General features: G+C 46.3%; 1 protein-coding gene across 5 annotated transcripts in view; it reads right to left on the bottom strand.

Annotated features, from left to right (window-relative positions):
- ACSS1 (acyl-CoA synthetase short chain family member 1) overlaps positions 1 to 10729 on the bottom strand; it is a 137996-nt gene extending 127267 nt beyond the window's left edge. For all 5 annotated transcript variants that reach the window (XM_023731381.1, XM_023731379.1, XM_023731380.1 and 2 more), the window contains exon 1: positions 10402 to 10729. In XM_023731381.1, the coding sequence (XP_023587149.1) occupies positions 10402 to 10729 (328 nt within the window). The remainder of the gene's footprint in view (positions 1 to 10401) is intronic.
- Positions 10730 to 23654: the final 12925 nt, after the last annotated feature.

The following is a 23654-nucleotide window of genomic DNA, read 5'->3' as shown; positions in this document are numbered from 1 at the left end:
CCCCCACTGGTGGCTGTGCGCTAGGTGCTGAGGGTGGCAGTCAGGCAGGCAGATGCGGACTTCTGTGATACCCACTGTAGCATGAGCCTTCTTCAGACACTGGTGGACCAGGATTTCCTAGGCCCTCCCACCAGCTGCCCAGTTCCCACACACGGGGTTATCCCAGCACAGTCCTGTCCCGACTTATGGAGAATGGACAACACAGTCAGGGAAGAGGAGGTGACCCGGAGGCTTCCGGCACCTGCGGGCCCAGGCCACACTGTCCTCAGTGCTGCGCTCAGAGGTTGCTCCCTGGCTAATCTAGCTCGTCTCTCTGAACCCCCGCTTCATGGCTGTCCTCTCCATTCCCTGTCTGTCCTTCACTCTGCTTGCACTCACCAGGCCTACGGCTCTTCAAGTCCACCCCAAGGTGAGACGTGGCCGGTGCCCACAGCTCTCACCCTGGCTTGACCTTGGTCTGTGCCCCCACTGCCTCTTTGGGTCCCAGCAGCAGGGCAGTGTGCGGTGTGCTTCCCCGCTTCAGAGATGGGAGACAAGCTGGACACACAGACCGGTAACTCGCCTGACTGCTAAGTGCAAGAGCTGCACTGGGAAAGCCCGGGTGCTTTTGGTTGGCCCCTCCCTCTATCTTACAATTATGATAAGGTGAAGTTTTAGTGTAGAATCTAAAGTAATATTCACATTAACAATCCAAATAGGCATCCGATAGAGACAAAGACAAAACCCACTGTCGTCGAGTTGATTCAGATTCCAACTCATAGTGACACTATAGCACGGAGCAGAACTGCCCCACAGGGTTTCCAAGGAGCGCCTGGTGGATTCGAACTGCCAACCTTTTGGTTAGCAGCCATAGCTCTTAACCATTTTGCCACCAGGGTTTCCATAAAAAGAGACAGGCAATAGTAATTTACAATCATCTTCTCCCCTTCCAACCCATTTTTAATTTTGTGTACAAAACACAAAGAAATAAAAGGCCATTAAACGGCTGAGAATTAATGTTAAAGTTACCTTTAGTTATCTTAACCTACTTTCAAGTTTGAAGATAAATTGGAATTCGAAACCTACTAATATGAGGTTGCTTCTGAGAGGGAGGCTGCTGGGTAAGGGGCTCAAGGGAACCTTCTGGGATGATGGAAATTACATGTGTTGTTGCATGACTGTATGCCTTTGTCAAAATTGACCCAACTGCACTGAAGATTTGTGCATTTCACTGCACATAAATTATACCTCAAAAAAAAAAAGAAAGAAAGAAAGAAAAAGAATAAGCAAGTAAAGAAGTAAAGAGAGATGCCAGGAAAAATTTTTACTAATATTACTTACTGGCGCAGGAAGCTTTTTGAACTACTATAAAAATGGAAGAGAAAAATGCCCAAAAAAATAGAAGAGAGGAGAAGCAAACTGAAGAAAAGGGTTCAGTAGCAGCACAAACACTTACACAACAAACTAGACATCAGTGTCTGTGTGTGTGCACGTGCCCTTGTGTACATGTGCGCTTGTGTGAATGTGAGTGCATGTGTGTGTGATATTTGTGAGTGCTCATGCTGAGGCCACCCTCTGATATAAATCCCACATGAAGCACAAATTCTCACCAAGGGTCTCTCATGTTATTCCCAGCGTAATACGCTATGACACACGAGTGTCAAGGCTAATGTCAAGCAGGCTACAGGGCTTTCTTTTTGTTTCAGCAGAAAAAGGCTTATAAACCCTCCTCCACTGCTGGTGGGATTATAAAATGGTAGAGTTGCTGTGGAAAACAGTTTGGCAGTTGTTCAAAAAGTTGAAGTAGAACTACCGTATGATCCAGCAATCCCAATCCTAGGTACGTATATACCCAGAAGAAGGGAAGGCAAGAACACAGACAGAAACCTCTACAACAATGTTCACTGTGGCACTTTTCACAATCGCCAGAAGGTGGAAACAACCAAGATGTCCATCAACAGATGAATGGATAAACAAGGTGGTACACACATACAGTGGACTATTACGCAGCCATAAAGAGAAAAGAATGAACCTTGAAATCGTCATGCTAAGTGAACGAAGTCAGACAGGAAAGGACAAGTCTTGTATGACCCCACTTACATGAAGTATCTACAGTAGGCAAATGGACTGGAGTAGCAAACAAAGGTTATACTGGTGACCAGGGCCCGGAGAGGGAGAGAAGGACAATGGAGACTTATTGCTTAAACCAAAAGTTTTGTAAGTTTAAAAACACTGGAGTTTCCCATCCACTCCCTGGAAGCCTCTCCCCTTTTACCAAATGTTTGTTTTTTTCTGGATGGAGTGGTCTTTAAGAAGGACAAGGCACACAGGAGCATTTAAAACCCCAGATTCAACCAATCTACCGGGCACCGAGGTCTGATCAAGGCACCAGGCTGAATGCCAAGGGAAGCACAAGGACAAATAGTAGAGACAGATGCTGACAGAAGAACATGCAGCAATAACCAAAAAGACAGAGTAGGCTGGGGCAAGCACCATAACATTTGCCCATACCGGACAAGAGAGCTGAATGTACCTACAGAAGGCAAACCCTTAGAAGTTAACAGCAATCCCAGACTAGGAAATTAACAATGGCAACAGCCTTCACATAGATAGTAATCCCTGTGGGCCGGGCCCTGCACTGACCCAGGAGGAGGGACAATCATTGTCTCTGTGGAATGGGTGGGAAACGGAGGCACAGAGAGGTTAGGTAGCACGCTCAAGGTCACACAGCCAGTCAGGGGAAGAGCTGAGATTCAAACACAGGCTGACTAGCTGGATGCTCCTATGCTTCACTGTGAATCCACAACAGTCCAAATACCTGCTCCACAGACTAGTGGAGAGAGGACAAGCCACTGTGCCTGGGATGGCAGGGAAGCGGGGGAGAGGTGAGTTGGGCTTGGTCTTACAGAGCACGTGAGATTAGAAAAGTGGAGAAGGGAGGGGCCAATTCAGGCAAGTGGAAAGGAAAACGTGAACGGTGGGGGAGGTGGAGAAAACACAAGGTTGTTGGGAGAAAATTAGTAAACCGGCTTGGCAAATCGTAGCACAGGGGTCACCAACTGTGGTACACAGGCTACAGATGTGTTTCGTTTCTCTGACCGATGTGTGTGTGTGTGCCTGTGTCTGTATGTGTCTCAGTCCGGGCCAATGTTTAAAATTCAAGAGTTGTCACACTAAAACCATGGGTTTCTGACTTCTCCCGAGCAGTCCGCAGGCCAGACCCACCCTCGAGGGAGCTAAGGCAAAGGTCACCTCCCAGAAGGGCTCGTCCTCTCACCCAGCTGCCTGATTGCTTTTATTGCCTACCTTGGAGGGACTGGATTGTAGCACCAGATCCAATGGAAAGGAGGTGGTAAGACTGGGCAGGTCACACAAAGCTCTGACAGCTCAGCTAAGGACAGACACCCAGGAAGACAAGAGAGGTCAGACTTTGTCAGTGCGATGCATGAGGGGGTCTCGCATGGAAAGGAGAGGTCAGACCTGGTCAGCGCAATGCATGAGCGGGTCTCACATGGACACAGTTTAGGAGGCTACAAGTCCAAATTCCGGGTACTGGCTCTAGGGGAAGGCTTTCTCTCTCTGTCGACTCTGGAGCAATGTCCTTGTATCTTCAGAGTCTGCTCCTTGGCAATCTTCATGTGGCTTGGCATCTATCTTCCCCTTTGCTGCTTGCTAGCTTGTGTTTAATCTCTTTTGTATCTCAAAAGAGATTGACTCAAGATACACCCTACACTAATCCCACCTCATTAACAAAACCAAGACAACTCATTCCCAGATGGGCTTATAACCACTGGCATAGAGGTTAGGATTTACAACACTTCTTTTGGGAGGACACAATTCAATCCATAACATTCCACCCTCTAGCCTCCCCAAATTCACGTCCTTCTAATTCAGCTGCTAACAAAAAGGTCAGCAGTTCGAATCCACCAGTTGCTCCTTGGAAACCATATGTGATCAAGGTCACTCTGTCCTGTAGGGTCACTATGAGTTAGAATTGACTCAACAACAAGGAGTTTGGTTTGGTTTTTCCCACATGCAAAACACATTCACCACATCACATCATCTTAAATCAGCTCCAAGTCCAAAATCTCATCTTCTGAATCATCTAAATCAAATGTGAGTGAGACTTTAGGCGTATTCCATCCTGGGGCAAACATCCTCTTCATCTGTGAACCTGTGAAATCTAGAATACAAGGTATCTGCTTCCAAAGTATAATGGTGGAATAGGCACAAGGTAGACACTTTCATTACAAACGGGAGAAATTGGAGAAAAAGAAGGGATAACAAGCACCAAGCAAGTCCAAAACCCAGCAGAACAATTTACGTTAGCTCTCAAAGCTTAGAAATAATTGTCTCTTCTCTGAGACCATCTAGACAATGGCCTCACCCTCCAGACTCTGGGTGTTAGCCATGCTCTCTAGACTCTGGGTGGAGGCCCCTTGGCCCTGGGCTTTGGCTCCGCCTTCCAGGCCCACAGGATGGCAACTCTGCTCCCTCGGCTTTAGGCAGTCCCATTCTCCTAGTCCCTCTGAATGGCAACCTCACTCTCTCAGGCCCAGCAGTCCCCATTCTTCTACTCCTTGGGCGTGGCAGCTCTGCTCCCTCAGCTTTGGGCAGTGGCCCCATCCCCCGGCACACTTTAACAGCAGCCTCACACTCCAGAACCAAGGTGGCAAAGATCCGACTCTTTGAAACCTAGGAGGCTGTGGTCCCACCCTTTGAGACCCAGGAGACACTGGCCCCACCTTTTGAAACCAAAAAGGTCCTGCTTCTTGTGCTCCTTCCAACAGTTCTGCTGATCTCCAATCTGCTCCGGGAATGGTCCTTTTCTTTTCGTGGAGGACAACAGATGTAGCTCCTTTGGCCTTTTTCCTGCCTGTAGAATTTCAAGAGGCAGACAGTGTTCTTTCCTCTCATTCTTTCTCCATCTCCTTCAGTCTAAGGTGATGGGTTTTCTGCTGTGGTAGTTGGTTAGACCCATCAGTCACAAGCTGTGTAGCCACGTCCTTAGTGAACATTCTAGGACACGTGTCCTTAGTTTCTACAACAGAATTTTCCAAATCTTTAAGTTCTGTTTTCATTTTGCACAGTTCATTTTTAAGTCCATCTCCTTCCTCTTGAATTTTACTATAAGCAGCAAGAAGAAACCATGCAGACTTTTAAAATCTTGCTTAGAAATCTCATCAGCCAAACATCCAAGTGTATCACTTACAAGTTCTCCCTTCCACCAAATAATTCAGACAAATTCTTTGCCAATGAATAAAAAGCATCGTCCTTCTTCCATTGTCCAGCCACATGTTCATCATTTCCTTTTAAAGCCTCACCAGAAGCACATTTAACAACCACATTTCTAGAAGCATTGTGTTGCTGGTGCCATATGTATTCTCTAAGTCGATAGAGATTTTCTCTATGGCTCTCCTCACTTCCTTCTGAGGACTCACCAGAATTGCCTTTGACACCCATAATTCTACCAACAGTCTTTTCAAAGCAATCTAGGCTTTTACTATTAGGCACCTTATAACTCTTTCAGCCTCCACCCATTACCCAGTTCCAAAACCACTTCCACATTGTACGTATTTGTATTAGAGCAGCATCCCACTCTTCAGGTACCAAATTCTGTCTTGGTTATCTAGTGCTGCTGTAACAAAAATACCACAAGTGGATGGCTTTAACAACCAGAAATTTATTTTCTAACAGTTTACGAGGCTACAAGTCCAAATTCAGGGTGCCAGTCCTAGGGGAAGATTTTCTCTGTCGACTCTGGAGGAAGGACTTTTTCTCTTCTGAGTTTCTGCTCCTGGGCAATCTTCATGTGGCTTGGCATCTCTCTTCCTACTTCTCTGCTTGCTAGCTTTAATTTCTTGCTTATCTCAAAAGAGATTGATTGATGATACACGATATACTAATCCTATCCCATTAACATAACAAAGTCAGCTCATTCCCACAGGAATAGAGGTTAGGATTTACAACACATATTTTGGGGGGGCCCAATTCAATCCATAAGAGCAGGATCTCAGAGGCATGTGCTGGTGCTGAATATACACTCATGGCTCCTGCTGTGGCTTCAACTGCAGGAACGATAGAAAAAAGAAGAAAGAACAGAAGGAGGCAAGGAAGGAAGAAGGGTATGAAATTCTTACATCTCCATGTTAAAAAAAAAAAATTTAAAAACTTCCACCCAAAGAACTGAGCAGTGGGACAAGAAAATGCCATTTCCAAGCATTTCCAAAAGGAGTTGGGCAAAGGACCAAGTGCAATTAAAGGCTCAGCTCAATCCCTACCTCCTAGTTCAAGCCTTTTTCAAATCTCCCCGGACACAGCTATCTCTCCCTTTTCATCACCCCAACCACACGTAGTCATGGCTCACACCATTTAACATTTACTGCCCAGCAGTGCTAGAACATAGGCTAGTTCTCTTAACCTTCTGAGGGCAAGGACTGTGTTCCTAACATTCCTTTCTCATGGGGGTGGGAGCAACATCCTAATTCTCTCCTTAGTGGCTGTAAAAGCCTTGAGCAAGTTACCCATGTGGCTTTGTTTGTTTATTAACTTCCTGTCCATCTTCACATTAGACTGACAGCTCTCTGGCACTGGGGCATCTGCCAGATTGTTCATCATTCTGCATGAGCTAGAGCCTTTACTTACAAATCTGTACAATGGGACCACCACCCACTCACATTGGTATTGTGAGGATCAGATGAGACTAGGCACGTGAAAGCAGTGCCATGGGGTTCCACCACAGGGCTCCAGAAATGTTCGCACAGGCTCAGGTGCCCCCCACCCCAGGGCCTGAGGCGGTGCTGCAAGCATTTAAGCAAATGCCTATAGGTGGTTCATGGGTTTGAGGAGTGATTTTAAAAAAAGAACAATTTAAAAATGTTATCATTTTCATTATAAAAGCGACACATATTCATGTAGAAATTTTCAAGAACTCCTGTCAGTTGTTGAAATACATTCCTTCTCCCCCCTCCCCAACTTTAAATAAACCCAACACACAGAAATTCAACGTTCACCAAGAAAAACTGGAGAGTTAATATTCACTAAAGGATTCACAGTTGGTGTTCTTTAAATAGCAAATCTCCTTGGCACATTTTAAGATATTACATCAGTCACAAAAATTGTATCTGCCACCTTTCCAGGAGCATTTGCTATTTAAAGTAAGCCATGCTTGTGACAGCTGGGGAGAAGCCAGAAAGGACAAGTCTTCTGGAGCACCCTCCTCCCGGGATGTGGGGTGCATGCTCATTTAGACTTCCCTGAAAGACTCCAGCCAAGTTACCTTCATCACTGAGTGAAAAAGAAAACGGGAGTGTGGTGTCTTGCCACCTCAATATATCTGCCTTCTGAATATCGTGAGACGTGTCAGAGAAGAGAACACTGCAGTAAAATGTTCCTGTTCTTGCAATTCATGTCCCAAAAGCATCCAAGCAATCTCTCTGTGTTAAATGCTTGGTTAAAAATAGTTTTTCTACTCCCTTGCTTGAAAATAAAAATACACTCTTTTTTTTTTAAAAAAAAAAAAACAGACTGAGAATCTGGACTTTAGGAAATGGACCTTAGCTGTGTTTTGAAAACCACATACGTCATTACTCTCAGACTCTGCATTTGCAACTCCATGACATCTTGAGCTGATACACCACAGAGCAGAAACATCTGTTGAGACTGACAAAGGACAGAACCAAATTTCAAAGACTGGAAAGAATCCTTTTTAGAACTGGTCTTTCCAAAGAATCTTCTGCAAAGTAATTTTACGTAAACGCAATTGAAGCAAGTCACTGAAGGGGGTGGGGGCTCTGTCCCCACACTCAGTGGTCCTCAAAAGTGCTGTGGCAAGCATGACATCACACCCTGCCTGGCTACGTGGCCACGCCAGGGCATGGGATGACTGGACACTGTGGTGCTTCAAGGGCCATTTAGGCAACCGGCACTGCCTGACCAGAGCCGGCTTCCCACCACCCCCAGGCTGCTCAGACAGACCTGTGGGTCGCACGCCTGCTGGAGGCCACGTGCAGAGAGGCCACAGTCTCCCCCAGGCCTCATTAATAAATAGAAATGGCCAGTTATGGGGTGCTTGTAACGTGCTAGGGACAGTGCTGACTGCTTTGTGAGCATTTTCTCATGTAATCCAGACAACAGCCCTCAAGGCGGCTGTGTTGACACGCACATTGTTAAGGAAACTGATGCCAACAGACTAGGTAAACTGTAAGTATCAGATTAAGTCAAGCAGGGAGGGTCATAAGAAGCCTAACAGCTTCTGGCTGAGTCTTTGAGACCTCTCCTCTCCAGCCATGCCAAGGCCCATGGAGAAGCCCTATGCAGGTACTTTGGATCACAGCTCCAGCTGAACTCAGCCTTTGAGTCCTCCCAGCCCAGTCCCAGCCCAGGCACCAGATGCGCAAGTGAGAACCCTGGGCACAGATACTCCTGAAGGCATAATGGAAGTTTCAAGAGTGATGTTCTTTTGGAACAACGCATGCTGACTTATCAGCCACAACACACATATCAGGCCAGCGCATCCACGCCCATTCCACAAATTTCTAGAGCAACTGTGGTCTGGCCTGGCACTTCTTCCTATTGTCACCTCGGTGTTTCTAGACACTGGCTAAGGGCAGAGACACTCCCAGCCAGATGAGTGGATGGGCACAACATCTGAGGTGAGAATGCTGCTGAAAAGCTAGTTTTCTACAAGTTAGTTTCTGGCTCAGGCAGCTGTAAAGGCAGCATCTTTGCAGGGAATAAGTGAAGGAAGAGGGAGGCAGAATTGCTTGCTGAGCACACCCAACCCTGACAGAAGAGGCTCCAGGACCTGCTGCCTGCCTTGTAGGTCCTCCCACGGTCTTATCTGTGAGTGAGAGGCTGGAACTATGCTCTAGCCAACCAGGCGCTTCCACGTGGCCCCGGGTCTCCAAGTCGGGGCACTTCCCCCATTTCTTCTATAAGTTGCACTTCTCCCCTTCAAGGGCACATTCCACCAACTAGTTCAACGACACTTGCTGCCGACTCAATTTTAAAGAAAAAACTCATTTAGATTAAGCCAGCAAAATAATATATAATACAGAATAAATAAATAAATAAATCTGATCAAAGTTTCCTTAAGTTTCTTTGTTTGAAAAATAACTGCAAGACACTACATGTAATTTTATGGCTATTTCTGAGTATAACAAATTTAAGATGCTACCTCTTAATGATTGCCAGTATGTATTAGGGCCTTGGCAGGGCCTCTCAGACACCTCACAGTCGGCCGAGGGGATAGGCATTATCACGCCCATTTTACACATGAGGAAACTGAGGTAAGGAGTAGAATAACTCAGCCAGGAAGTGGTGGAGCTGGGTGAGAAGCCAGATGAAGCCCCTCAAAGCTCTGGTCTTTGGCAGGACATTAGCCTGTTATGAAAATCTGCAGTCCTTTCCTTGAGCACACCCCGCCTCTTATCCCAGTCCTTCCGCAGAGCTCAGCTCCTTGCGGCCACCTCGCCTAGTCCCAAGTCCTCTCCTGCCCAGTCCCGAGCCCACTGGGCCACTGGATCCTGTTCAGGGCCTTCTCCCCTTGCTGCCTCGGTAGCAGCTTAGATTGGGATAGGCCCCAGTGTATGTCCCCTCAACCCTGAATCTTAACAGAAGTCGTGGATTCAGTCTCAGCAAACGCCAGACAATGTGACTGGCCAATGGAGCTGCTTTCTGGGACCTCAAGCAAACCGACATAGGGCAGGCATTGGGGCTTTGGGGACACAGCAGAGGCTGAAGACTGGAATGCCTCGACGTGACTTTCTTCCCACCCACAGGCCCGGAGCAAGGAGATAACTGATTCTGGCTGCTGGGCCGGGATTGTCTCAGCTCAGGGTCACCCGCCACAGCTAAGTGTGTTTACTCGAGCAAGGCTTGTCCCCAAACAGCGACTGCGCACTGCACTCCAGCTCCCAGTAACAACCCACCCTTTCGTTTTCGCCTCTAGCGGGAGATGAGAGCTGGGGAGCCCCAACTCCTGAGCGCCGCACCCTCTACCCCAGCTTAGCCCAGGTGTCGCCAGCTGCCCCTTGCAGGCTGGCTCTCCATGGCGCTGTCGTGGAACCGTTACTAAATTTTGCAGTCAGCCGACCGAGGAACCGCCTGGAGCAGCAAAGCCAGCAGCTGGACTCCCAAGCTAACTTCAGCCCTAGCGGGGAACGTGGATTCGGGCACAGCGAACAGCCGGCCGGTGCTGGAGTCTCTGGGACTGGGTAGGATCCGGGTAGAGGGATCACATAGCACCATAGATGAGGGCGAATGGGGCAGGATAACCGGGGAGGCGCGTCCGGTGGTGCTGCCAAGGCACCAGCTGCGATCCGCCTGGCCCAGCAGCGACTGCTGCTGGTGGCGGGGAGTTCTTTGGGCCCGTTGAGATGCGTGAATTGGGGGCTCCCTGTGTCCCCCCAGCCCACTCACCGGACACGTTTAACTGGCCTCCCAGGAACCAGCCGATCTTGCCACTGCTGAAGTCGCAGTCCCGCACTGTGTGGTAGGGGGTGTCCCACACCAGTGTATCCCGCGCTAGCGGCCCCCAGAAGGCGTCCGGCTCCCGGGCTGCCCGCGCGCTTAGCGCCGAGTACGAGCCGGGCTGCGCGGCTGCGGCGGCGGGGGCGCTGCCGGCGCCCCCGGAGGCCGGCCGGCTAAATGCACTCGCCCCGCGCAGCAGCCGGACCTGCTGCTCCGAGCGCCCACGCAAGCTGCCGAGGAGCCGCCCGACGCCGCGGCCCAGGCTGCGCCCCGCCATCCGGTCGCTGGGCGCCCCAGGTCGGTGCCGCCCGCCACACCGGTCGAAGCCAGCAGAGGCGCCGCGAGCCGGGTGAGCCCCTTAGTGTCTTCGCGGGCCCGCCCTCTCTCCGCCCTCCCGGCACCACCCACTCGCCGGGGCCCCTTGGGGTCTGAAGCTACCTCCGGCAGCTCGCCCCAGAGAAGAGAAGCACGAAGGGAGATCCTGTGGGGACCCTGAGGGGCCACAGGGGCGCTCGGGCAGAACAGGGTCTTGGCCCTGCAAGACTGCGGTGCGCCCACCTGGTCTGCAATCCGGAACTGACAGTTGGCGCCCAGCTGTTTTGGTTTCAGTTTGTGCGCCCTTCTTGAAACTCGAGGGGGTGAGGCGGGGAAGAGGGGAGGGGCTTCGCCAAGCCGGGAACAACAGAGGTACTGGGGTAGGAAGACACAGGTTCCAGATTGCAGCGAAGAAACAGATGGTCCAGACAACCAAAGGACAGCAGGTTCAGCCTCTCAGAGGCTGGAGCCAAAGCATTAATCTATTTGTGCTCCCCTAGGAGTGAACCTCCCACCCCTCTGGGCCTGCCTGTACCCCCACCACACACACATACATACACATGCCCCACGGGATAAATGGACTGACCAGGGGCCCTCAAGCCAGGAGGCTGTGAGGCCCCAGGTCCAAGGTCAGGTCTCATGTTCATGCCACCCAGCCCCTAGCCAGAACTGCCGCGGGGTCACCTCTCCCCCAGGGAAAAATGTGGCAGAGAAGCACAGCTCCTGGGAACCTCAGGTGATTTGAGGTGATGGGAATTTTCTCCATTACTTCAGCGTCTCTGGCCGGGGTCCAAGACTTGGCTCCACTATTTACTAGCTCTGTGACCTTGGGCAAGTTCCTTAACCTCTCTGTACCTGTTTCCTTTTCTAGGAAATGAATGTACACCTCCCTTACAAGGGATGCAGTAAAGAGTAAATAAGACGATGTCTGTAAAACATCTAGCTGGAACTGGCACACAGGAGGCTGGATACATGGCTGTGTGCTTGTCGTTATCAAGCCAGGGTGGATAGAAGGAAACTCATATAAAGCTTGTCTCTACCAGATTCTTAAATATTTCAACACCCAGAAGGAACCCCTAATAAAGAAGTCAAACACAAGGGAAAGGGGACTGGGGAAACTGGTCTGTTGAGTTCTTTGGGTTTGGGGAAGATTCCCTCCTGTCAGCTGTGAGATCTGCTTTCCAGAGAAGCCCAGGTATACTGAATGACCTTCAGGGCTGCAGACACAGCGTCACAGCCGACACGTGGTAAGCAGCGGCATGTGCCCTACACTGTGCCAAGCATTTTCCCACTTAGTTTAAAAGTGATCTAGGCCAACCCCACTGTGGAACAACGAAGAAACTGAGACCCAGACAAATAAAAGGACTTCCTGAAGAGCACAGGGCTGGCAGGTGAAAGAGCAGGACTATCACTCAGCACCCCAACTCCCGTTCCAACATCTACTACACCACCCAGCCTAGTTTCCTGTTTTTAATAGAGTATAGAAAACTGTAAATACTGTGGTAAGTGGTCTCCATCACAGTGCATCTTCTCCTATAGACTGGATGGCCTGTTCTTGAGTCTGGGCTGGCCTTATTGTTTTGACCAACAGAATGTGACACTCAGAGTGGATCAGTGCAGATCCGCATCTAGGCCTCATGAGACTGGGCAGCTCCAGCTTCTGCTCCCATGGAGCCCAGCTTCCAGTAAGGAAGCTCATCTGGCCTCCTGGCTGAGAGTCAGGACCTGCTCCCAGACACTGAGGCCTCAGGCAAGACAGCCAAATGAGGGACGCCTGGCAACACCACATGGTACGGAAGAACCATCAAGCCAATTTAAAAAATTGTGAGAAATAATAACTGTGGTTTTAAGGCACTCAGTTTGCAGTGATTTGTTACACAGCAGTGGATAACTGGTACAACTATGACCACAAATGCATGGTCCCCCTTCTACTCCATGGCTGCCACTTCCCAGCCCTTCACAGCTGCTCCTGCTTCCTCTGCCCTCAAAGTTTTGGAGGGTCCCAGGCTCCATCCACAAATCTCTCTTCTTTCCTACCCCCAGGCAAGAACTCTCTATTCTTTGGCTCTCCAGCCTTGTCCTTCCCTCCAAATTTCAGCCCTGTATCCAAAGGTCTGATTGACACCTCAGCCTTTCATGTCCCAGGGATTCTGCCCTCAGACACTGGTCCTTCCACAGTCCTCCTCATGTTAGTAAATAGAAATTATTGTTTCTTCTTGTTCCAGCTTGAAACCTTGTCATCCTAGCTTCCTCCCTTTCACACTCCACATGTCGTCTGCCAGCAAATCCTGGTGGCTCGCCTTCAAAATATCTGCAGCACCTGATTACCACTTGCCATCGTGACCCCCCTGTCCAAACCACATCCCTCTCGTGTATTATTGCTCCCACCCTCGCCCCCTTCAGACTAATCCCCACAGCAGCCAGTGCAATCCTTCAAGACAAGGACAGATCAAGTTGCCCTGCAATTTAGGGTGATCCAAAGGCTTCCCATGCCCCTCAGAGTAAAAGCTGCATCCTTACCCTGGCCCACAAGAGTGCACACTTGCCTGCATCCTCATTCCCCAAATTGTGGTTGATAGACAGCATCAGCATCACTGGGAGCTCGTCAGAAACACAGAATCCCCATTCAAACCTTCATTGAATCTGCATTTTAACAAGTTCCCAGGGAATTCATGCACATTCAAGCTTGATAAGCGCTGCCCTATCTGACCCAGCCCATCACTTCCAAGACCCCTCTCCTTCACTCTCTTCTGGCTGACTCTGCTCTGGTCATCTGGCCTCCTTACTGTCCCTCCAACCCACCAGGCTCACTTCCACCTCAGGTCCTTTGCACTGCTACTCCTTTCGCCTGAACACTCTGCCTCCAATGTCCATGTGAATCCCTCACTTCATTCAAGTCTCTTCCAATGCCCCAAAGAGACCTTCCCTGTCACCTAAATAGAGTTGCCTTCCCAACCCAACACTCCTTTATCCCCACACCTTACTTTGTTTTTCTCTGTGGCTCTTATATACCCGTTGCCGTCTAGTCGATTCCGACTCATGGTGACCCTATAGGACATAGTAGAACTGCCCTCATAGCGTTTCCAAGGAGCAGCTGATGGATTTGAACTGCCAACAATTTGGCTAACAGCCGAGCTCTTAACCACTGTGCCACCAGGGCTCCTTAGCTCTTATATACTAGCCCTTTATTTTCTCTCCCTCCCACTAGGGGGAAGACTTTGAGAGAAGAGACACCAGCTGTTCTCTTCCGGGACCGTGTCACCAGCAACTAGACCCATGCCAGGCATGTAGTCAACCAAAAAACCACACCTGTTGCCATCAAGTTGATTCCGACTCATAGTGGCATGTAGTTAGTGCTCAGTATATGTTTGTTGAATAAATGGGAAAATAAACAGAAAAACACCTAAATGATAGCCCATGGGTGATGTTCCCCTCTTTCTATTTACCTTTTCTAAATGTATAGACCTTTACAATGGAAAGCATATATAGAATTAACTCTATTTTAAGTAAAGAAATACATAGTTTCTGCTTCCTTCAGGTTGGATAAGGGAAATGACTGTGTGTACTTAAAACGTTTCAGAACCGGTTAGGGCAGAATTGCACTTCTGGCAGCCAACTTGGGCCCAAGAATTTCCTCATGTGACTCACAGTCCCTGAGGTCAATCCCTGTTGCCTCCATGCTGGCAGTCAGTGGTCTGGCGCCCTGTGCCCTGTGCCCCGCCAGGCCCTCAGCGGTTCTGAGAAGCAGAGGCCGTTGGGGAGCGCCATCATCTCCCCACCAATGGACTCCACATCGGCAGGCCCCTAGGTGCTGAAAGTTGTCTGTTTGCAGGCAACCAGAGGTAGTGTTATAGACTGAACTGTATCCCCCACAAAAATGTGTTGTATATCTTAACTCCTATATCTGTGGTGATAGTCTCATTTGGGAATGGTTTTCCTTACTATGTTAATGAGGCAGTATTAGTGTAAGGTGTATCTGCAGTCAATCTCTTTTGTGATATAAAAGACCAGATTAAGCAAGCAAGCACAAATGGAGGGGAAGATCCATGCCACATGATCTCCAAGGAACCTAGGAATAGATGCTGAAAAGAGACAGACCTTCCCTCAGAACGGACAGAGAGCCTTCCCCTAGAACCAGCACCCAGAATTTGGACTTCTAATCTCCTAAACTGTTAGAAAATAAAATTCTGTTCCTTAAAGCCACCCACTTGTAGTAGTTCCATTATAGCAGCACTAGATAACTAAGATAGGTAGGAGGGGCTGGGTGGGGCTACCCTTGGGAGCCTGGGTTCACATTTGTGTAGGACTGACATTAAGTTTGGGACAATAATGACAGCCAGCGATTACTGAGCAATGGACCTGTGCTAAGCACTTTACATAGTATATTTTTATTTGACCGTCACGACCCTTAGAGATAGAGGCCCCGTCCTCACTTTTCATATGAGAAAAAAAGCACAGAGAAGACAGAAGCTTGCCCAAGGTCACACAGCTGCAAGTGGCGAAGCTTATAGTTCTGGTAGCTTTACAAGTATAGTCCACTAACACTCCCTTGGCCCTTTACCTTAGTAGCCCCTACTCCCTACACCACTCAGAGAGTTCAAGGGGTGATTCCAAACCCCTAAGAAACAGTCTTTGTTGATAGCAGACCCCAGGAGACCCACCTTCCCCCAGCTTAGCAAGACCTAGCAGTGAGTCACCAAATCAGTTTACTGCAAAGCCAGGTGCCTCCCAAGAGCCTCCAAAGCTCTGCTTCCTCTTCTTTCCCACCTCCCTTCCTTTTCCTATTTTCTTCTCTCCCCCTTCTCTAAAATTTCTTCTTTGCAAGGATACTCAAAGGTATTTGTGGAGCCACCCTTGTGTGCAAGACCTAGTGCTGAGGGTTGTCTACTACAAAGCTGAACAAACACGTCCCTGCCCTCAAGGAGGTCGCAACTGTGGAGGTGTGGGGAGAAGGAGACAGAGACTAGTCAAAAAACTGAAATGCAAAGCAAAGCCTAAAAATAAATCCATAATTCATTGGGGCCACAATAGGTGGGCCCTGATAGAATGGAAGAAAAACATGGAACAGAACTCAAATTCTTAAAAAGTCCAGATTTACTGGACTAGTTGAGACTGGAGGACTCCCTGAGACTATCACCCTGAGATATTCTTTAAACATTGAACCAAAACTATCCCCTGAGGTCACCTTTTATCGAAATAACAGATTGGCACATAAAATAAAGGATATTACCCGTGAATACAGTGTTCCATTAAAAAACCATCTATATGAGACCAGAAGGTCAACAATTACTCTAAAGCAAAGATGAGAAGATAAGGAGACAGGGAAACTAGAATACTGGAAATGAAACAACCAGAACGCAATTAAAGAGAATGTTGACACATTGTGGAAACTGTAACTAATGTCATGGAACTATTTGTGTAGAAATTGTCAATTGGAAACCTAATTTAATGGTAAACTTTCACCAAAAACACAATCAAATTTTATTTTCAAAAAATGAAGAAAAAAATTTATGTTATGGATCAAATTGTGTCCCCCAAAAATGTATGTCAACTTGGCTAGGCCATGATTCCCCTTACTAAGTGGTTGTCCACCATTTTGTGATCTGATGTGATTATCCTATGTGTTGTTAATCCTAACCTCTATGATGTTAATGAGGCAGGACCAATCTACAGGGTTAGATTGTACGTTGAGTCAATCTGTTTAGAGATATAAGAGAAAATTGAGCAGAGTGGAGTGGGACCTCATACCACCAAGAAACAAGAGCCAGGAGGGGGCACATTGTTTGGACCCAGGGTCCCTGCCCTGAGAAGCTCCTAAACCAGGGGAAGACTGATGACAAGGACATACCCCCAGAGCTGACAGAGAGAGAAAGCCTTTCCCTAGAGCTGGCACCCTAAATTCGGGCTTCTAGCCTCCTAAACTGTGAGAGAATAAACTTCTGTTTATTAAAGCTACCCACTTGTGGCATTTCTGTTATGGCAGCACTAGATAGCTAAGACAACCTATATGAGACCAAACAGTCAACAATTACTTTAAAACAAAGATGAGAATGTAAGGGTGCAGGGAAAATAGATAAATGGAAATGAAACAACAAGAATGGAAATAATGAGAATATTCACACCTTGTGAAGATTGTAACCAATGTCACTGAACAACTTGTGTAGAAATTGTTGAATGGAAACCTAAACTGTTGTGTAAACCTTCACCAAAAACACCACAAAATATTGTTTAAAATAAATGGATAATCCATAATAAAAACATTGAAGAGGATGAGAGTAAGGAAATGGCTTCGCGAGGACCACACAGCTCACTTCCCCTCTGATTCCCACTTCCTGTGGGAGGTTAGTTCAGTGTGGGAGGCTGAGTCTGCCTCTACTTCAGCAGTGAGGCTGGGTGGTTCCCATACAACTTGGCACACACACTATTGTGCTATCGTGAAATAGTGTACCCAACCCTTGTACATATGCGCATGCCACACACACTCTGCAGGTATAACCTGACCACGCCCGGCAAACCCCAGGATGAAGGAGTTCACCTTTGTTAAAAACAATAAGACTGACAATTAAGGAGATCAATTCTTTATTGAGAGAGAGAGTAACGTTTGCAAATGAGCAGTCAGCTCTAGAGAAACTGCTTCGGCTATTGTGAAGCAGTTTTTGCTTATATGCCAGTTACAGTGTGATAAAAGAAAGAATGTACAGCTGGCTCTTTGAAAGTTATACTGTAGGGCAGAAGAACAGTCACATGGAATACACAAAATCTTAGATATACATGTCTTGGGAGAAAGAAACTTTTAGGTTAAACATCCACCATCTGTTACTTTAAAGTGAGCAAGGTCCTTGGGAAAATAGGAAGGGACATTCTTGAGAGATTAACGCTGCTGGTTTGCAGGAGCATATTTAATGATAAGACACACAGAAGTCTTGGAGCATTGTCCATCAGAAAGCAAGAAGAGATGGGAGTGACAATCAGGATGAGCCAAGGCAGCAGCGAGCCTCTGCTGAAAATAGAGGGGCCTTCTGGAGTTGCAGGACCCCTCTGCAGGCAGATCTGCTCATGGGTGTTGCTGAGGGCAGTGCAGGATGTAGAGCGGCAGGACTTCCTGATGGCCTCGATCTCAGTCAGCTCTAGCAGCATGCTGACTAAATCCATTAACACCAAGCTCTGGTTAACTCTTCAAAACCCAGTCCATAAACATGACAGGCTGTGGACTTGGGAGTCTCCATCCACAACACCCACAGAAAAGACTTATACTTTTGGATTCATTTAAGGCCACCAGGAGACCCCTTGTAGCCCCCAGTGGTCAAGAAAGATATGAGAGTAATCAGCAGAGACAGCTCATTTGAACCTGGGAGAACAAGTCCCCTAACTGCCCACGGCCATGTGGGATGCACAGCAAGAATCTCGACCTCCAATGTCCCCTCCCTCAGTGCCGAGTTGCTTCTTCTCTGAGCAAGGCCCTTGATATGTTGCCAGCACTGCCTGTTCACACTCAAGGCCAGGCTGGAAGCAGATTATGCAGTGAGACCTGGACAGGGGCCAGGAGACCTGGAGCAGACCTCACTCCTGCCCTGGCTCTTCCCTGGCTCTGCTTCTACCTTGCTGTGTAGCAACTCCCCAAAGGTCAGTGGGCCTCAGTTTCTCATCTGCAAAATGAAGAATGTGAGCCAATTTCCAAATCCTTCAGCTCTAACATTCTAGTGGAATAGTAGTCTCAATAGGAACACATTAGACTATACTCTCCAGAATTTCTTCTGCCACTGTGGGGAATCCCATAGATTTATATAAGGGCTATTGCCACCTTGTCTTTGGAGATCTCATGCCACACCTCTTCCCCCTTCTTGTCTCTCTTTGGCTTCCAACTCCCCAGACTGCCTCACGCCTAGCTCAGTGGGCGCTCTCAGTCCTGATGCCTTTCCTTCGACCAGGGCAGCCACTATTTCTCACACTACTTGAGGTTGCGAATGAACACCCATATCCACCCATGTTCACATCTGAGTATGTAGTCAGGAAGACCCTTTGTGAGTTGTTTTTTGTATGTTTTTTAACGTCAGCTGACTAGAATTAACATTATCCTGGATTTAAGCGCAAACGGGGTTTGATAGTTTAACAGATTCTCTGGTTCAGCAGCTTCTGAGAATGGCAGACAGTTCCTGCCTGGGAAGGTTTTGGTTTTGATTTGCACTAAATAAAAAATTGGGAGACGGGGCAGCTAGAAAAGCCGTGTCCTCAGCTCACTCTTAGAGTTTCCTCTCAGGTGGGTTCAAATGATGATTCAGAGTGGGAGTGAGAGGAGGATGAGCATATAAACCCTAGAGGGAGAGGGACACTCAAGTTAACAATGTACTCAAAGAAATAGACCAAGACAGGGTCATCAAGAACAGCAGGACTCCCCACACCTGTCATGAAGGCCAGGTGACCACTTGTCCTTGGGCTCATCATCCAGTAGAAGCCTGCACCAATCCACTCACTCTGAGCCCAAGGGCCCTGCTGCCCACTGACAGCCCACTCTGTGCCCTTGATGGTCTCAGAGCCAGACGCGCTCTCTCACCAGTTAAGCAGATGGCATTACGTGGATGCTTGTTTCACAGTAATCAGTCTGCCTTTAGTTGCTTGGTCCCTCTACAATTAGAGGCTATAAGGAGGAAGGGAAACCAGGGAACAGCATTTGGGCAGATCTAAGATCTTTGGCTCCACTTCCCTGCCTGAGGAGGCAAAGGCAGCAATCTCAGAATTTCCCTTGGGCTTCCCAGCCTCTAACATCAACAAAAAAAACCTTAGTGTGAGGATGTATGCTATGGGCATGACTTGTAGACAGAGACCACAGTGTGCAGGCTTGAGAATAGACAAAGTCAGCAAACGTGTGCTGGTGGCCTAGGTGGACATTGCTCTCTGCAGCCAGTCCCTGTGGGCCCTGAAGACAGATTAAACATGGCTCCAATCCTGAAGCACCATCTGCAGACCCAAGATGATGTGACAACAGAAAGACAGCCCTGCTCTCACTGACCCAAGTTTCTAATAAAGCTTAAACGGTTAGTCTTCCTCAGTGCTTGGCCCTTAGTAGGAGCTCAATAAATATGGGTTGATTGATTTACTGGTGGAGATGTTTAAGTGATAGAAAATAGAATAAATCTAATGCCATCAATTGAATTTCATACAGCACTGGCTTTGAGAATTTTTTAAATTGGCCAACGCTGCCACCTCGTGATGAAATTCTAATTTTAACTTCAAAGCGGCTTTCTTTCCTGTTTAGGAAATCTGATGTTTGTAACCTTCTACAGGACAAGTCAACTAGAAGAGTACAATGCATTCCTTGAAATCATGTTACCCTCAAAGGACGTTCAAGTGTATTTCTTTAATAGGAGGACACCTGAAGTAGTCTTTGTCTGTTTAGTGAATTAATCAACAAAGATTGATAATCTCCAAGGCACTATGAAAGTCCTTAACTCAAGAGACCTATACTCTGGTTAAGGAGATGGGAGACATATTATATATGGCAAAGATAGATATTGGAACAAAGTTGTGAGATAACTGAAAATATTTATTTTAAAATCTCATAACTCAAGAAAACAGGAAGACCTTGGTTGAAGAGAAATCATGAGGAGGCCGTGGCAGTGGAAGAAAAGGCTGAAACTACACCCCAGAACATATGCAGAAGCTGGAAGTGGCTCCGAGAGGGCGAATGTGAGTAGTGGCAAGATATTCTGGGAAATTATCCAGTCTTGTTGTTGGGGAAAAAGTAGGGGAGAAGTAGGGGTAATTGAAAGTAAAAGTATAGAAAAGTTCTTGTCTGAATGTGAGAATGATATAGACACTGTGTAACTTTAGATATTGATAGAAAAAAATGTGTTCAATGTATGTGTGTTTATAATGTAACGGTAATTCTTAGAAAACCAAATATAAAATATATGACTTCAAAAACGCTGCTGAAGGAAAGGCAAGAAAATTTGGTCAGCCAAAAAAATAAAAATAAAAAGCAGGAATGGTGGGGTGAGGAAGGGGTGAGGAAGGAACAACAAGCAAGCACGGTAAGTTGGAAAATATAAAATAAGGTCAAGTGGTATGTCCAAATATCATATCAGCAAAAACTGTCAATTTATTGAATTTCCTCATTAAATAGAAATTGAGTACAGAGTCAAAGGAATAAAAAAATTATTTTATTAGTCCTTTATTGAGTTATCTTGTTAAATAATTCTATTATTTCTAAGTATTTGTAGATACTTTTGATTTTCTATGCAAATGGTGATAGTTTTATTTTTCCTTTCCAATCCTTCTCTTTCTGGTTTCTTTTTCTTTCTTTTTTTATTTAAATTTTATGAATTGTCCTTTAGATGAAGGTATACAGAGCAAACTAGTTTCTCATTAAACAATTAATACACGTATTGTTTTGTGACATTGGTTGACAACCCCACAACATGTCAACACTCTCCCCTTCTCGACCTTTGGTTCCCCGTTACCAGCTTTGCTGTCCCCTCCTGCCTTCTTGTCCTTGCTTTCCTGATTTCCTTTTGGTAGTTCTCTTTATTAGTGTATAGGAATCTAACTGATTTTTCTGTGTATTATGATCTTTGTCAGAACAGTCAGTGGCGGTAGCTGGGCACCATCTAGTTGTGCTGGACTCAGTCTGGTGGAGGCTGTGGTAGTTGTGGTCCAGTCCTTCGGACTAGTCTTTCCCTTGTGTCTTTCATTTTCTTCATTCTCCCTTGCTTCAGATGGGGTGAGACCAGTCGAGTATCTTAGATGGCAGCTTACAAGCTTTTAAGACTCCAGACACTACTCATCAAAGTAGAATGTAGAACACTTTATAAACTGTTATGCCAATTAAGCTAGATGTTCCCAAGACCATGGTCCCCACAGCCCTCAACCCAGTAATTCCATCCCTCAGGGAGTTTGGAGGTATCTATGGAGCTTCCATGACCTTGCCTTGGACAAGTTGTGCTGGCTTCCCCAGTATTGTGTACTGTCTTACCCTTCACCAAAGTTACCACTTATCTATTGTCTAGTTAGTATTTTTCCCTCCCATCCCTCTCTCGTAACCAACAAAGGTGGTTTCTTTTTGTGTGTAAACTTTATCACAAGTTTTTGTAGTAGTGGTCTCATACAATATTAGTCCTTTTGTGATTGACATATTTCACTCAGCTTAATGCCCTCCACATTCATCCATGTTGTGAGATGCTTCGCAGATTCATCATTGTTCCTTATCATTGTGTAGTATTCCATTGTGTGTATGTACCATAGTTTGTTTATCCATTCATCTGTTGATGGGCATCTATGTTGTTTCCATGTTTTTGCTATTGTGAACAATGCTGCAATGAACATGGGTGTGCATATGTCTATTCGGGTGATGGCTCTTATTTCTCTAGGTTATATTCCTAGTAGTGGGATTACTAGGTCATATGGTATTTCTATTTCTAGCTTTTTAAGGAAGCGCCATATCATTTTCCAAAATGGATGTACCACTTTGCATTCCCACCAGCAGTGCAGAAGAGTTCCAATCTCTTCACAGCCTCACCAACATTTGTTATTTTCTGTTTTTTTGATTTATGCCAATAATGTCAGGGTGAGATGGTATCTCATTGTAGTTTTGATTTGCATTTCTCTAATGGCAAATGATCGCGAGCATTTCCTCATGTGTCTGTTAGCTGCTTGAATGTCTTCTTTGGTGAAGTGTCTGTTCATATCCTTTGCCCATCTTTTAATTGAATTATTTGTATTTTTACTGTAGAGGTATTAGATTCTCCTGTAGATTTTAGAGATTACACCTTTGTTGGATTTGTCATAGCCGAAAATTTTTTCCTAGTCTGTAGGTTCTGTTTTTACTCTTTTGGTGAAGTCTTTGATGAGCATAAGTGTTTACTTTTTAGAAGATCCCAGTTATCTAGCTTATCTTCTGGTGTTTGTGTATTGTCAGTTATGGTTTTTATCTTGTTAATGCCGTGTATTAGTACCTCTAGAGCTGACCCTATTTTTTCTTCTATGATCTTTATAGTTTTTGGTTTTATATTTAGGATTTTGATCCACTTTGCATTAGTTTTAGTGTATGGTGTAAGGTATGGGTCTTGTTTCATTTTTTTGCAAATGAACATCCGGTTTTGCCAGTACAATTTGTTAAAAAGACTGTCTGTTCCCCATTTGATGGACTTTGGGCCCTTGTCAAAGATCAGGTGACCACAGGTGAATGGATTTACATCTGGATTCTCAATTCTGTTCCATTGGTCAATGTATCTGTGGTTCTACCAGTACCAGGCTGTTTTGACTACTGTAGCTGTATAGTAAGTTCTGAGGTCAGGTAGTGTGAGCCCTCCTACTTTATTCTTCTTCTTCACGAATAGTGCTTTACTTATCCAGGGCCTCTTCTCTTCCCATATAAAGTTAATGATTAGTAGTTCCATATGGTTAAAGAACGCTGTTGGTATTTGGATTGGGATCGCACTGTATTTGTAGATTGCTTTGGGTAGAATTGACATTTTCACAATGTTAAGTCTACATATCCATGAAAATGGTATGTTTTTCCATTTATGTAGTTCTCTTTTGGTTTCTTGCAGTAGCGTTTGGTACTTTTCTTTGTATAGGTCTTTTACATTCCTGGTTAGATTTATTCCTAAGTATTGTATTTTTTTTAGGTGCTATTATAAATTGTATTATTTTCCTGATTTCCTTTTCATCATTCTCTTTATTGGTGTAGAGGAATCCAACTGATTTTTTATATTTATCTTGTATCCTGCTACTCTGCTGAAACTTTCTATTAGTTCCAGTAGTTTTCTTGTGGAGTCTCTTGGGGTTTCTCTGTATAGTATCATACTACCCGCAAATAGGGACAGTTTTACTTTTTCCTTACCAATTTGGATGCCCTTTATTTCTTTTTCTTGCCTTATTGCTCTAGCTAG

The sequence above is a fragment of the Trichechus manatus genome, unplaced genomic scaffold, assembly GCF_000243295.1.
Source record: "Trichechus manatus latirostris isolate Lorelei unplaced genomic scaffold, TriManLat1.0 scaffold00042, whole genome shotgun sequence".
Lineage (NCBI taxonomy): Eukaryota > Metazoa > Chordata > Mammalia > Sirenia > Trichechidae > Trichechus > Trichechus manatus.
The sequence above is the reverse complement of the archived record's forward strand: the minus strand, read 5'-3'. Positions and strand labels throughout refer to the sequence as shown.